Below are 15,329 nucleotides of genomic sequence, written 5' to 3' on the forward strand. Positions count from 1 at the left end.
CATATACTTTCACTTCCGAGATATTGCCGTTTAAAGTTTTGATCGATCATGCTATGACTATACTGCTGATTGTATGCACTTGTGACGCAAATGGGTACGTACAATTTAAAACAGTGAACAAATATTAAAAAGATTTAAGGCCACCAGTGTATTATTTCCACCTTAACAAGGTAATCAAAAGAAGAATGAAGTTTTTTTATTTGCCTCCTGTGTCTTGCAATCAATGCAAACATTTTTTATTTTGCATAAAGATCCGCAGTCTAGCTATGACATAGGACATCGGTTAAATTGCATTATTTTTTGTAGCCTTTCGAATTTATATTCGTAACATTTTTTCTGGTAAATCCGTGAATCCTATACTATAAAGTCCAATTAAAACATAAACTGAAATTTTTTGAAATTGTCACATGCGGCATTTTTCCTGACAACCACTGAATTTAAGCGGACGTTAAAACTGCTCGTAACACGCGTATGGCGAAATCGAACGTTCACGGTAATTGCATGGGACCTTGTTGGAAAAAAACGCGAGATCGATGGTTATGTATTTATAAGATAAGAAGAAGTTGATTAAACATTTTGCCGCTGACTTAATAATTGCACCCGTGTACCGTTCAATCTCATCACTTTCGAACTCGGAAAGAGTTTCGGCATATGAGCAGTCTCACCGTCAAACAGAATTATTTTTACTGCCAATAATTTCGCAGTTTGTAAACAGCGAATGTAAATTACCGGTACTGGAGATGGAGTTGTTTAATTCGGAATTTAACGAGTACATACGTCACATGATATGTACGATACAATTGCAAAGGTTTGGCTTTACTACTGCCATTTTTCTCTTTTTGGACATTTCATTTTTTCGACTATTCTATCTAATTCAGCTGACTGGCCGGATATTCACATACAACTTGTAATTAAGTGTATTATATTTATCATGATAAAATAAGTACCTCAGTAGCATTTATGGTTAGCCAATAGTGGCCAATGGTTGGATATTTTGTCTACAAATCTCCAACATAGGGCCTACGACGAAACTTTATGACAATTTGCCAACGAATGTCCAACGTTGGGCCTACAATTATTATAGTTGGCCCAACATATGTTTACCAACAATTCTATATCGTACTTCTTACAGACGTTAGAAACGTTTCTACAACTAAAAACTTGTTAATTTATATATATATATTTATTATTTGTTAATTTATTCATCGATTAACATACCCAAGAGCTACAAGTGATTAAATGTGGTGGAAATCATAGTTTCTCGCGACTTTTGGTCAGTTTCTGCTTAAAATCCACAGAATCGTATATCTTTCGATGCGCGTCGTTTTTTCCTGCGTCTACTGATTTCGATGAAATTTTCAGCATGTGTATAACTATCGTAGATCTACAAAACATGTATTTTAAATTTTCATTAAGGGCCCAAATAAAAAAGTTTTTGGCGAATACTACATTACTTTGTAATTAGTACACGACAATTATTCAGTGTACAACCCCTTCACAATACAGCTAGCATAACTTTGAATATCAAAAGTTGGCATGGATTCAAAGAAGAGAAGAAGAAGAAGAAGGGAGAAAATATTCTCTTGGTTCTTCTCTTCGAACACGTGCGAATGAAATTACGAAATGCGAATATGTGAGCAACTATATATTGTGTAAATATTTATTACTTGATTCTCATTCAAGTAATTAGCAAAGTCGATTATTTATCGTTCCATTGATTTGATGGTTTAGCATTGTATCAATTTGACACACGTGAGACATATTATATTAACGTTACACACACGGAAGGACTTCAGAAAATGAGGGTTGAAACTAGTCTGTGGATCTTTATGCATTTATGGCTTCTAAAAATGTTCAAAAAATGCTAGAACATAAAATTCCACAGGATTTAATACAATTTTTACTTATTTCGTATCTAAAATTTCATATTAATTTAATGTTATTTTAAAACAATATTAAATTGTATATAGAATTTCTATAAAGATTACTACCACTGAAGATAAGATTTTAGTCGTTCCCACTTTCTGGAAGTTTGCCTACAAAAATTAAAAATTGCATTAACATCCACAGTCTAGTCGAAATATTCTCGTCCAGAAAGGGTTAAATTCGAGCGTGTTTGGAAGAGTTCCTGCTAAAAGTATAAAACTAGCCAGAAATCACGGCAACCGAAATGCTAACAGCACTAACAATTAGTCTCGATGAATCGAAAACCTAATGTTTTCTCAAATTCGTCGACGCATGCGGGCAAGTCGACAACAGAGCTTCGAAACCGCTGGCCGAACGCGTGAACACGCGAACACGTGAACCAGACCCCGAAGCCGCGCTAAACAAGAAAGCGGCGTGTTCGGGGGCGTGTGTGGCAAAAAAGAAGAGCGCATTGTCAACGCGACCGAGTGACAGTGGGAGCCGGGAGAAGCGGCGGCGTACGTATCGCGCAACATTTTTCGCAGTGACACGCCGAAGAAATTCAGGGGCAACGGGAGAAGGGTTCACACGCGGGGGGAGTTTTCGAGGCCGAGTAGGGAGCTTGCGCCTAGCCAGGCCGACTGGTGCGAGCTTGCGAGCTTTCTAGCAGCATCCAGTCGCCGGCTGCCGGGCCACGACCTCGCATCTCGCCCGGTTCGTTCAGCTCTTGTCCGAGCTTTTCGCGGTCACGCTTTCTCGCCCTCCGAGCTTTTCCACACGAATTCCACAAGTATCTCTCTCGCCTCGACCTGGAACGTCGAAAACTCGAAGGACCTCCTTCCATCACAGTTGTGTTCACCGAATTCGTCAACACCGTTCAGTGACTATTTTTTCTTTTCTTTTTGTTTCGTTCAGTTCTACTTTATTCCCCGGGGAATTATCTGTGCAATCGTTTGAAAGTGAAAGGTTGGGAACACAGAGTGTTATTAAGAGTGTCAAAACCGTTCTACGACTTTCGTGAAGGAAACACAAAGAAGACCAGGGATGGCGGATGGGTGATAGATACCTGTTCCGTGAACCAACGCGGGTTGAAGGTGTTTTTCAGCAACGGGTGAACCATGTGAGGCTTCGACCATGAGGGTGAGTGTTGCTACGGCTTTTCCGACACTCGCTGCTTTTACGCGGGCACTGCCTCCTCAGCCAGGCTCCGTCCCCGCTCTGGTGTAGCGTAAACTGTGGCTTTCGTCACAAGGGACTGTAAACGGGACAACTGAATGCGGAAACGAACGAGGCATTTTTCAAGTTAACAAATATCTGACCGGCATCTTCCCTCTGTGCAGCTTTTCGATTCGATCAGTTCGATTTAATTCCGTATCTGATAAATTGTCATTTCATCGTTCGCTTTTGTTTATGGATTGTTTTAATTCATTTCCACATAACCCTGTGTCTCGCACCTGATCTTGTGTTTTCTTATATTTTCTAGTGATTTTCTATGATTTCATCTTTTACTGTTATTTGTGGATTAGTTTAATTCATTTCCGTTTGACCCTGTATGTGATATCTGGGACTTGTGATTTTTTATATTTTCTAGTAACTTATGATTTCATCTTTTATTGTTGTTCGTCGCTTAGTTTATTTCATTTTTGTCTAACCCTATATGTGGCACTTGTTTCTGTGTTTTCTTATATCTTCTAATAATTTGTGATTTCATCTTTCGCTATTGTTTACGGATCATTTTAATTAATTTCTATTGAACCTTGCATCTGACAGAATATATTTCTTCAAAGGACGTATGACACAACGTCTACATGTCTTCTAAGAATCGAAAATAGTCTTCGTTTATAGAAGTATAGAAGATAGCAAGGAAAAAGTGATTTTTTATTTTGATGTAATTAACACTAAGTTGGAGTAAAAATTATGTGAAAGCGGGGCTTGAAATTTATATTACTGAGCGACTATAAAATTAGATTCAGGGATAAAGAAATTATTATTTACTTGGAGACACTAATATAACCAAAATTAGTCGTTTGATTTTTACTATAATTATGGTGAAATAACTGAAGTGAAGTTTTACTTGCGATCGGATATGCGACAAAAAGAAAACAATAACTATTCTTCATTTCAATAAAAATGTACGACTTGATTACTGGGTCGTCTAATATAAAATGTCGGACTTTAGATCATTTGTATTTTAATCGTTCAAATGATTGTTGATTGAATGTCAAGAAGTGAAATGCCTGCAGAGAATGAATTATCGGGAGAATTGTGTAAACTTATAAATAATACGAAGGTGTCATATAACTTTTTAATGTTTAATCGAAACATCATTTGAATAATGAAATCGCATATGATTTGAAATCAAATATATAATATTATCCGGTCCGATAATGTTATGTTTCACATTGTGTCACATTGTGAAGAATATATTTGTTTTCAATGTTGCCAGTAGTGTTTTTCAAACGAAAAATCATTTAGTGTACCTGAGAGTTTATCTAAAAATTGACTTTATAACTAGTTATAAAGTCTGTTATACCTGTTATACCTGTTATAAAGTATGTTAACTGACTGTTATAACTAGACTGCGGATCTTTATGCAAAATAAAAATTGTCTGTATCGATTGTAAGAAAGAGAAACTAAAATCGAATGTTATTCTCTCCCTTAATGATTTGAATAGAGGAGAAATCATGTATTGACATGTTCAATTTCTTAAATTTTCCAACAATTTTGAATTTCATCTACTCAATTTTACTATAAATGCATGAAGATCCGCAGTCTACTTATAATACTAAGCCTAGCACACCTTAAAAGTAACTGATAGGTACATGTTGCCTTACGTTAGGTTATTCCAAAAGTTGATTCTGCATTGTGTGTGTTTTAATATTGCTAAATCACACGAGCACACATAAACAACGCAGTTCGTTATGTATTATTATTTTCTAATCGTTGTGTTACTTAACCCACGCAATTTGTTTTCTTGAAAAACCACTTTGAATTTGCAGTGTGCACATTAGACGAAAACGAAACGAACTTTCGCGACAACCTAATAAAAATTGTAAGATTTTTTCTACATATTTGGAGTTTCATTATAATTTTTATTATAACGTACACCTGGAAAAGAAAATTTATTCGATCATCTGCCACGAAAGTAACCTCAGAATTTCAGTAATCATAAAATAACAGATTTGAAATCGGTCTTAACAACGGTATTAACAATGGAAAAGAGGATCTTGTTCAAAACTATAATTGAGCAAACTAAACTAAATTGTTAATCCACATAGAGGGTATCCCGCATGCAATAGGGGACCGATTAGGATATAATTCTACACGCGGAAGTGAGACGAAACTGAAGAATACAATTTTTTCATTTGACGTTCCGTTTTTGAGTAAATCGGGTTCGAAAATTCAGCGAATACAGTTGCCGAAATTTCTATAAAGTCATCTTCTTTTTAATAGATATTTTAAAAATATCACCATTTTTGTTGATTTATCGTATCTGGTCTTGTGCCTTGCAGACACTCGGATAGAGGGACTGCGTACACTAGGCCGCTATGTTTACTATTTACGTTTGTTTTGATTTTTTTCTGTGTGGTGCAGAACACAAGTGCGAAGTTTCTATAAAGTCACTTAGTGTTTCTCTGTATTCTGAGCAGAGAACTACGGAAAACTGCGAATATTCTAAAAGTATTAGTTTTAGAACTCAAAGAAATCCTGTTTGTTATAATTTGATTCACGTGTATGAGAATGCCGAGAGGAAAAGTACTAACAAGTGAAGAAAAAGCTTCAATCGATGCTTATAAAGATATGAGCTGCTCTAATCGCACAATTGCTAAGAAAATTAATATACCGTGATTAATAATTATATCAATTTACGTGAAAATTACGGAAAAAATCATTTTATAAAGGTGGTAATAAAATATTGTCAACGAGACGACATTCATTATTAACGAGATCTGTGGCTACGGAAAGGAAAACTGCAGCACAATGTCGAGCTGAATTGGAGCTCCCAGTAACAATAAGACGCGTGCAACAACTTTTAAACTCTTCTGGACAAAAACGCAACGTAAACCAGGCCTTAAAGAAGTACATAAACAGGCCTGTATTGATTTCGCACGGGCACAAAACACAGTGACTTTATAGAAATTTCGGCCACTGTACGTGTGCTATTACATAGATAGGAATCGTCTGATGCGTCTGACCATGACCTACCGATTCTACTGCTGCCTATACTAAAGCACGCGATCCCGACGGATTTTTAACCTATTTATTATGTTATTGCTATGGATGGGATCAAATTCAATATGCACTGACGAATCCGAGTTAATTTCAATAACCAATTTTCATTTCATGGATTTCGATTACTACTTAAAAGCAATAACGTTTCAATGACTATATTTGAAAAGTATTCATTTTATACTAATTGATATCGAACCTCGGAATGAGTACCTGCTGCCGAGTAATACAAATTACGCCTCGTAAACGTAACAATAGGACTTTTTCGTGCGATCGCGGCCTGGATTGATCTTTTGAAAAACCCGATCTTTGCATTATCGAGAAATGAAAAGGCGCATCCCGCATCCTTGCAATCCTGGAAACGAATCTACCCCGTTACGGTATGAAGCTAATCTTTAAGGTCCTATCTACGGTTTTAGTTTAAATGATGATTTGTATTTTAAAGTCAATCAATATGATTGTCGTGTATGCTTTTATTATGAGTGAAAATGACTTACCTGTCAACAACACTGCAAATTGCTCAACTTTAAGCAACCATAACTCCTGAACCATTGATCCTACAGGATCGAAACTTCGATCTGCCGGTTCTCCGGGTACAAATCTACTGGATTACATACCAAATACATCATAATTTATAGGAGAAAGGCAAAAATTTTGAGTCCGGTAAAGTAAAGTTTACCCCAGAAGTGATCTCTATAGCTTCTGTATGCTTCCACTTGCAAGAATACCATTTATATCATATGTATTATGTTAAACCCTACAGATTTTATACGTAACATTTTTTCGTATTGTTTGAAATAACGAGGATATTTAAGTACATCGAGATCGTGGGACAATTTTTAAAAATTTTTGTCCTCTGGTTTTCCTAATTACACTGTCCAACAAATTTCAACTTTTTTTATGATTTCAACATACTGTTGGGTCCTTCTTATAGAGTTTTTTGCGCTGATTCCGAATCTGTCCTTAATTTTTCTCCTGTACGCACAGTTTTTGAAAAACATGGCTTTGAAAAAAAAAACATATTTTTCAACTTTAAACAAATATTGTGATGTTATTATAAAAGATATTGAATTGTTCTTTACAGCAAAAGATTCTGTTGACTTTCCCGAATACATTGATATCCAATATCAATACATTATGATTGTTTAAACATGTTTAAACAATGATTAAAGACGGAGAGACACCACTTTTGCACCAATTTTTGAGGATATTTTTCAATTTATCTCAAAAAATTAGGGTCCAGCGGAAAATCGAACTATACCACGCGATAAAGCAGACTTTTATCTTGAAAAACCCCCGTTTGAAGTTTGCGACATCGACGTTTTTTTCGAACCAGAAAGCAAAATATCTTCGCCCGACATGAGTTGTCACCTGAGTTTTGCTGTAAAGAACAATTCAATATCTTTTATAATAACATCACAATATTTGTTTAAAGTTGAAAAATATGTTTTTTTTTCAAAGCCATGTTTTTCAAAAACTGTGCGTATAGGAGAAAAATTAAGAACAGATTCGGAATCAGCGCAAAAAAGTCTATAAGAAGGACCCAACAGTATATTGAAAATAAATTTGATGTTGGACAGTGTTATCGATCACCGTGAGTCGCGTCGTCTCGAAATGAACTTGTAAAGTGTAAATGGAAGTATGACAAGGGCTCAGGATGCTGGGCAAGGATCGGCGAGTACGTCGCCGCGAATTTTCTGTATTGTTGCGTTCGCAACTGCGTCACCGTTTAAGCCCACCCGTTGCGTGCGCTGATTTATCGCACGCTGAACGAGTCACGCAGCTCCGGGGTGTAATTATTTTCACGTGACTGCTGTTGGGATTAAACTCCCACCGGAAGGGGTGTGTTTTTGTGCCGCCTCGTGGCGGCGCGGCGCGTGTTACTTCGATCATCGGTTGCTCTTTCTGGACGCGTTAATCGCAGAGAAACGAGATTTCTGGATCGATTTCACAATTTTCTCAACTGACTGTCGGTCTCCCTGTTTCATTTACTTTTCAAATTTGAATAGAGCGTATGACACTCGCGATATAGGGTGATCAATACTTACAATTAGGATTGTTTTCCGAAAGTTTATCTCGCGCCTGTTTTCTTATATTGTGTTGGCAAATAAGTTCGTTCGGTTTTTGTGATTTATTCCACTGTAAAAAACCGAACGAACTTATTTGCCAACCCAATATTTCCTAGTGATTTTCTATGATTGCACCTTTTACTGATGTTCGTGTTTAATTCGTTTCCGTTTGACCCTGTATGTGATACTTGGAACAGTGTTTTCTTATGTCTTCTAATAATTCGCGTGGATTATTTTAATTCATTTCCATTTAACTCTGTGTTTTGAAGCGACGCGCTTGGGCACTCGCGAGTGGCGCGCGGATGATGAAATGTTCCACTCAAGGTTGTAAGGCTTGAGCCCTTTTCAATCGCGGACGCATCGGCTCGCGTTACACTGTGATGCACTGCCCGCCATATTAATATTGGGCAGCCGTTTCAATGGTCGAGTGATCGCAAAAGACAATGATTGGTTCGAATGAAAATGAATTGCAAGGGGACTCGTCAGTAAGTCTAATCTATCAAGTCCTGCCTTGTACGCGCGCGGATGATGAAATGATGATTCGCGTTTGTGTCTCTAGCGCACGCGAGAGATCTCGATTGAAACGATTCCGTACGTGAAGTATCTCGACTGATGCGATCCCGTTTTGTCGGGTGTCCTTGTGGGGAATAGTCTCGTAGAAGCGGAAGGTAGAGTAGGGGCACAAGTATTAATCTGGTAACTCTGATGTCAGGTCGTGAAAATCTGAAAGCTCTTCTAATTATTTTTCTATGAAGTCTTGACTTTAACTTGGAAGTTGGAAAGAACGCACATAGAGAATTGTTCCGAATAAATGATCTAAAATAATTATTCGAATAAATTCTTTTTAGTCGAATATTTTATTCGGAGAATATTATTCATTATTCGTAACAAGCTATTCTCTTTATTTAATCGAAGAATTCATCTATCCGAATAAATTCTTATTTGAATATCTATTCGACAGTGACGATTAAAATTTTATTCATTAAGCTGCGCGAGGAGGAAAAGAGGAGGAAGGAGAAGTTGTACGAAAATTATAACCCTGAGGGGAACGAATAAAGTTATACATCACTCTTATTAATTATCTGTTATCCGAATAAAATTTTGCTCAACACTGTGAATGGGCGCTTCAGTTGCATGTACGTTGAAATTAGAATCTTTTATTCATCGTTTTAATACATTCTCTTCCACAAACATGAACGCATCATAAAGAGATTACCAAATTTTTAACTAATAAATGAATATCTTCGGAATGACCACCTCAATTATTAAAAACTTGTCAGGTACGTATGTTCTTCTGCGAGTGATCGTAAATATTCTTTCATGGTGAAGCGAGCTAAAAAGTACGACGCGATAAAAAAGTGGACAGTTTAACGTTCAACATAAAATAGAATTTTAAATGCATAGCGAATGCACTTGTTTCTTGTTTCGCTCGTCGCCAGTATATGTATGTACGTGTCGTTGTTACCATTTCCAATACAGCATACAGAGATTTACCGTATCATATATCAGATGCTGTTTGTCAGCGAGTTGCACGATGTGTCTGTTCACAAATCCTTATAAAAAGATTTTCCATGCGTCCGTCAGATCTGCTGCGACCTCGGCAGAGTTAAGCTGAGTTTAACAGAGTTTAAATGTGACGTTCGTTCTATTGAAGAGTGTAGCTTTAAAATAAAAAATATTGTACGGAGCACTAATACGCTAGAACAGCGAATGTTGGAAGCTTGAATTATTTCATATCAAAGGCAAATAATTCTTCTCGCACGGTATGATACGTTTATAAATTACATCCATTTTTATTTAAAGATTTTGCATTTGTTTGTCAGATCTGCTGCGACCTCGGTAGAGTTAAGCGAGTTTAAAAGAGTTTAAATCTGGCGTTCATTCTAGTGAAGAGAGTAATTTCAAAATAAGAAATATTGTACGGAGAACTGATGCGCTAGCACAGCAAATGTTGGAAGCTTGAATTATTTCATATCAAAGGCAAATAATTCTTCTCGCACGGTATAATACGTTTATAAATTACATCCATTTTTACCACGCTTATATTAACTTGCCGTGTTGTTGTTGTATGCGTCAAATCATGTAATCCCATAGTCCAATCCTGCTGAAATTTTGTATACACACTTGCTTCCGATGAGAATAAAAGTAGAAAATAAAATGTATAAAAAGAACTTTTTGAAAACCACGCTTATGTTAAAATGCACTAAAAAAGAGAAAATTCCTGATTCTCCATAAAATACCGAATACAGTTGAATGATTAATAATATTTTTCCCCAAAATTTTAAGCAATTTGTTCAAAATTTCTTCTGTTATAAAATTAGTGTCGGAATAGATAGAAAAATTTAATATATAAATTTAAATAAAATCATGACATTAGTCACTATAAAAATAAATGCGTGGAGCGCTAAACTATATTGACGTAATCTTCGTGGGTGCTCCACGCTTTTATTTTTATAGTGCCTAATGTCATGATTTTATTTATATTAAATTTTTCTATCTATTTCGACACTAATTTTATAACAGAAGAAATTTTGAACTAATTGCTTAAAATTTTGGGGAAAATGTTATTAATCATTTACCTAGATTCGGTATTTTATGGAGAACCAGGGAAAAAATTATTTTCTCCTTTTTATAGACCTATTTATAGACCTTTAATTTCATTATCCAAGAGAATAATTATTTTCTGCAGCGTTCTCTATTCCAATTTATTCTATTTTATTCTTCATTTCATATTGTATTTTAAATTGTATCAAGAAGCAACTTTATTGCAACGTAAATTCATTAATTCAAAACCTAACATACCGTAAAATTATACTTCAAACTAGGTGAACCAGCAGTAATTTGGTATTCATTATTGTTGTTCTTATAGAGTATTATAGGTACTGTGTACTAATAAGTTTTATTTTCAAATTATCAGCAAGAATTAGTACAAAAATATGAGAGATCCTGATTGAATATTACTAATTGTCTTTTAACTGCTTTGCCGAGGATAATTCCCGATAAATGATTCTGCACGATCATGCGATCTCGAGTATGAAATCTTCTTTTCTAGAGGGATTTCGAACATCGCAAGCATTCGCGGAATCTCGATAAATATGCGAAGGAAACGATGGTCTCGGAACACCGGAAATTAACGTACCACAGATCGTTTTAAACTGAGATTTTCCAACAATTCTGCATTTGCATATATGAAAATGCCCGAGTTTGATCACGTATACCTTCGTTCCTTTAATTAATTTAATTAATAATTATTATTAAGTATACAACCCCTGGCAAAAAGTATTCAACCGCATTTAAGAATCGCATAATTTTCTTAAGATTGAACCAAATGAGTTGAGATTTTTTTACATGTTCGAAGACTTAGTTTACTAAGTAACGGGTAAACGAAATTTTGAAAGCAATATGTTGAAAGGAGTAAGGAATAAGAATAGGAAACACAACATTTATTATAGCAATTTCGTCACCTTTTTACTTCTTATAGATAGATAGCGGCAGTGGCGCACCCAGGATGCAATTTGGGGGGGGGGCCGAGTTGAACCCAGCCCTAGGTTTTACGTGATGACCTTTTTTTTGGCCAACATATCTGTCAAGGGCTATTCCGCGATGTTAATTTTGGAAGGTAAACATTTTTTTCTTGGGGGGGACCTGGCCCCCTGCCCCCCCCCCCTAGGTGCGCCACTGGATAGTGGATTTCTATACAAAATCAAAATTTTCTACCTAACTTGCAACAATCTGGAGTGAAGTGGACATTTATTTTCCTTCTTAATATGTTTAATCTGTTGAAAGTAATATGACAGTATTTTTAAATTCTTCTAATTATTTTACTGATTCAAATTACATCTACTGATTTTTGTCATAAATACATAAAATCCGCTGTCTACTTATAGATCCGTGTTTGATAAAAAAATATAGTGTCGTGAGAACAATCGAAGTGATAATAGGAACAAGTGGTCCATGGGTAACAATCAATTATCATTTTTAGTAGGAGTGAAAATTAGGAAAACAAGTGGAAATTATTTATAAGTGAGGTCAATAAAACTTTCCCCGGTTACACCCAGAATTTACTCAATTATACAAATTCACCATTACGAAGCAACGTCTTCTCAAGTTCGGAGATCTTGGTGTAGTTAAGACTTTTATGTGACTTGTTAATTAGGAATGTCGAGTATTATCTTCGTTATCATGACTCCATCATTTTCTTATCTGTTTGTTTAAAGCGTCGGACTATAAATTACATTACGATATACGCAATAATGTGCATGAAATAATTGCTGGATTCGTTGTGGGTTGAATAGTTTCAGATCCTCGTTACTAGACTCCTGGATTTTGTGCAAAATAAGAATTTCCTGCATCCTAGAGCCTTTTAGAAATTTCTTTCTTTAATAACTTCTTTAGGTCGGATATCGATACTCTCTGATACTTCTAATCTTCATTTCAAGTCGCAGCTAACAATTTTTGTCATAAATGCATAAACTATGCATTCTTAAAATGCGAATCTTTATTGCAAAATACATATGAATCTCCTGTGACAACTGCAAGCAACAGATGCTAAATAGAAGTTTCTTTCCGTCTTTAATCATTCTAATAAATTAAGAATAATATATATTGATCTTCTCAAATTCTTTTAATCTTCGTACTATTTCGAATTTCAGTTAGCAATTTTAGTCATAATTACATGAAATACGCATTCTTAAACTGCGAATCTTTATTGCAAAATATGAACCTCTTGTGTCAACTGCAAGCGACAAATACTAAATAGAAGTTTCTTTCCGTCTTTAATATAATAATTTTAATAAATTAAGAATAATATATTGATGTTCTAAAGTTCTTTTAATCCTCCTACTATTTCGAATTTCGGCTAGCAATTTTAGTCATAATTGCATGGAATACGCATTCTTAACCCGGCGTTAGTTAGGTGGGGTCTTACAGAACCCAGAGATTTTAGATTGATTGTAGCATTGTAAAGATGTTCCATTAGTTAAGTATTTTCGAATAATAAAAATTTAATTTCGAGGATCTGCGTTTTTACTCTGATTAATTGCAAGCCTCCTAAGAGCAATACTTAATCTTATAATTTTATGAAAAAAGGTATTTATTTCTATAATACAATATATTATTTCGGTAGGTCTGTGAGACCTCACCTTACCACTTACGATAAATTTTCCCACCTTACCAACGCCGGGTTAAAATGCGAATTTTATTGCAAAATATGAATCTCCTGTGTCAACTGCAAGAGACAGATGCTAAATAGAAGTTTCTTTCCGTCTTTAATGATTTTAATAAATTAAGGATAATATCGTCGGCTGAATGTAATAACTAGGTAACTTACAATACCTTTGTTTAGAGAAATTGATGAAACAGTATTGTAAAGTTTTAAGATTACGGTAGGGAGACCGTTATTTTAAACATAATGCCAATATCTGCTTATGTTTCTTTAGTTTAAGTGGAACAATACATGAAAAAACATCATTTTGGATTAAAAAATATTTTTTAAAAGTCGAGTTGCCCATTTATGATATAAATAAGTATTTATATAAGAAATATGTATTTATTTTTTATCTACTTTGAACACTGCTCACTAAATGGGGTAGATTACTTTGATAGAGGTGACCAAATTTTTATATTAAATTCGACTTGATTTCTTCTTTAATACGAAGTATTATAGATAACTCAAAATCTCCAAATTTCAAGTTACCTAGTTATTACATTCAGCCGGCGCGATATAGTGATGTTCTAAAATTCTTTTAACTAGCACCTACCTAATTTCGTCACAATTGCTTAACATTTAGAATCATTACCCATTACTACTGACCATGTGGGAATTCGTGGCGGAGAAATCACCAGGTTAACAGGTGGGATACATACACCGCTGTATCAGTCAGTCACCCCGGTGACCGACACAGAACCGTTTACATAATGTCGGTCACCGACGACCGATATGTAATATGCGATTATTCATGTTTGCATAATTAATACAATATTTAGTGAAGCCTTACGAATGATTACCATATATGTATCGAGGATTAACCTAGGACCACAGTTCAAAAATTCTCCATTTCGTAACCTTTAGAGGGACGTTATTTTTCCATTGAAAACTTGAATTTTCTTTCTAAAAAATTTATATGTACGTACAACCATCATTTCCTTAACATTTATTCCACATTTCCTATATCTGTAGGAATATTCAAACAATATTTTGTGCTACTAGGGGTGTTACTCAAAATTTCCAAGTTTGTCGATGGTCATTGCAGTGATCATTCCACTGGAAATGTTAATCCTGAAGCCATACCATGAAATTTTAATATGAAATACTAGGGGGCTCAGCCCTCTGTTCGCTTCACTCACCAATCCCCTTGGCGCGGCGCGGTGCGAAGCGAGTCAGTGGAGTGGGGATGAATCGGAGTGGGAACCGAGTGGGTACTACTGAGCATCGCGCGGGGAGGTGTAACGGTTAAATTTTTAATGGTTTATATCTCCTAAACGCATAGGCTTTAAAATTTTTTTTAATATTGCATTGTCATTCAGTTCTGAGCTATGTTTAAAATTTCGGTAATTATACAGAAAAGTACTGCCCACTCCGATTTTGATGAAATTTAAATATGTTATGCAGCAACACATTCTGAACAGCTTTTTACTTTTCCAATATAGGGGGGTCGCTTTTAGTTTTCGAGATATTTGCAAAAAACTATCGCGAATACTGTATTGAATTTTTCGTATTCCTGCACGCTCCGCTGCAACGTAAACCTGTTTCGGTGCGACGTTTGTTTACATTTTGACGCTGTAGAGATAAGAGAGAAAAAACAGGGGGGGCGGAAAGGGCCAGCCTGACACCACACCCACCCACCCAGTGCTTTACACGCACCCACTGTTTCTAAATTATACTCTAGATTCTTACGTATTTTCACGTGCTGATTACGAATATGATATTGAAAATTTGCGCAAATGTTAATTTCTTAACGGAAACTTTCTTTTTAGAAACACTGGGTGCGTGTGTGTGGTGTCAGGCCGGCTATTTCCACCCTCCCGTTTTCTACCTCATCTCTACAGAGTCAAAATGTAAACAAACGCCGCACCGAAACAGGTTTACGTTGCAGCGGAGCGTGCAGGAATACGAAAAATTCAAT

The 15,329-nt window shown here is 35.6% G+C and overlaps 1 protein-coding gene across 2 annotated transcripts in view; it reads left to right on the top strand.

Annotated features, from left to right (window-relative positions):
* Nucleotides 1-2,553: 2,553 nt before the first annotated feature.
* LOC143211768 (dipeptidase 1) overlaps nt 2,554-15,329 on the top strand; it is a 342,491-nt gene continuing 329,715 nt past the window's right edge. The window contains exon 1 of one of the 2 annotated variants that reach the window (XM_076429726.1): nt 2,554-3,045. Coding sequence is in view for 1 of the 2 variants with exons in the window: in XM_076429725.1 (XP_076285840.1) it covers nt 3,040-3,045 (6 nt within the window). In the remaining variant the exon portion in view is untranslated. The remainder of the gene's footprint in view (nt 3,046-15,329) is intronic. The other variant, XM_076429725.1, reaches the window with a different exon arrangement.

The sequence above is a fragment of the Lasioglossum baleicum genome, chromosome 9 (genome assembly GCF_051020765.1).
Source record: "Lasioglossum baleicum chromosome 9, iyLasBale1, whole genome shotgun sequence".
Taxonomy (NCBI): domain Eukaryota; kingdom Metazoa; phylum Arthropoda; class Insecta; order Hymenoptera; family Halictidae; genus Lasioglossum; species Lasioglossum baleicum.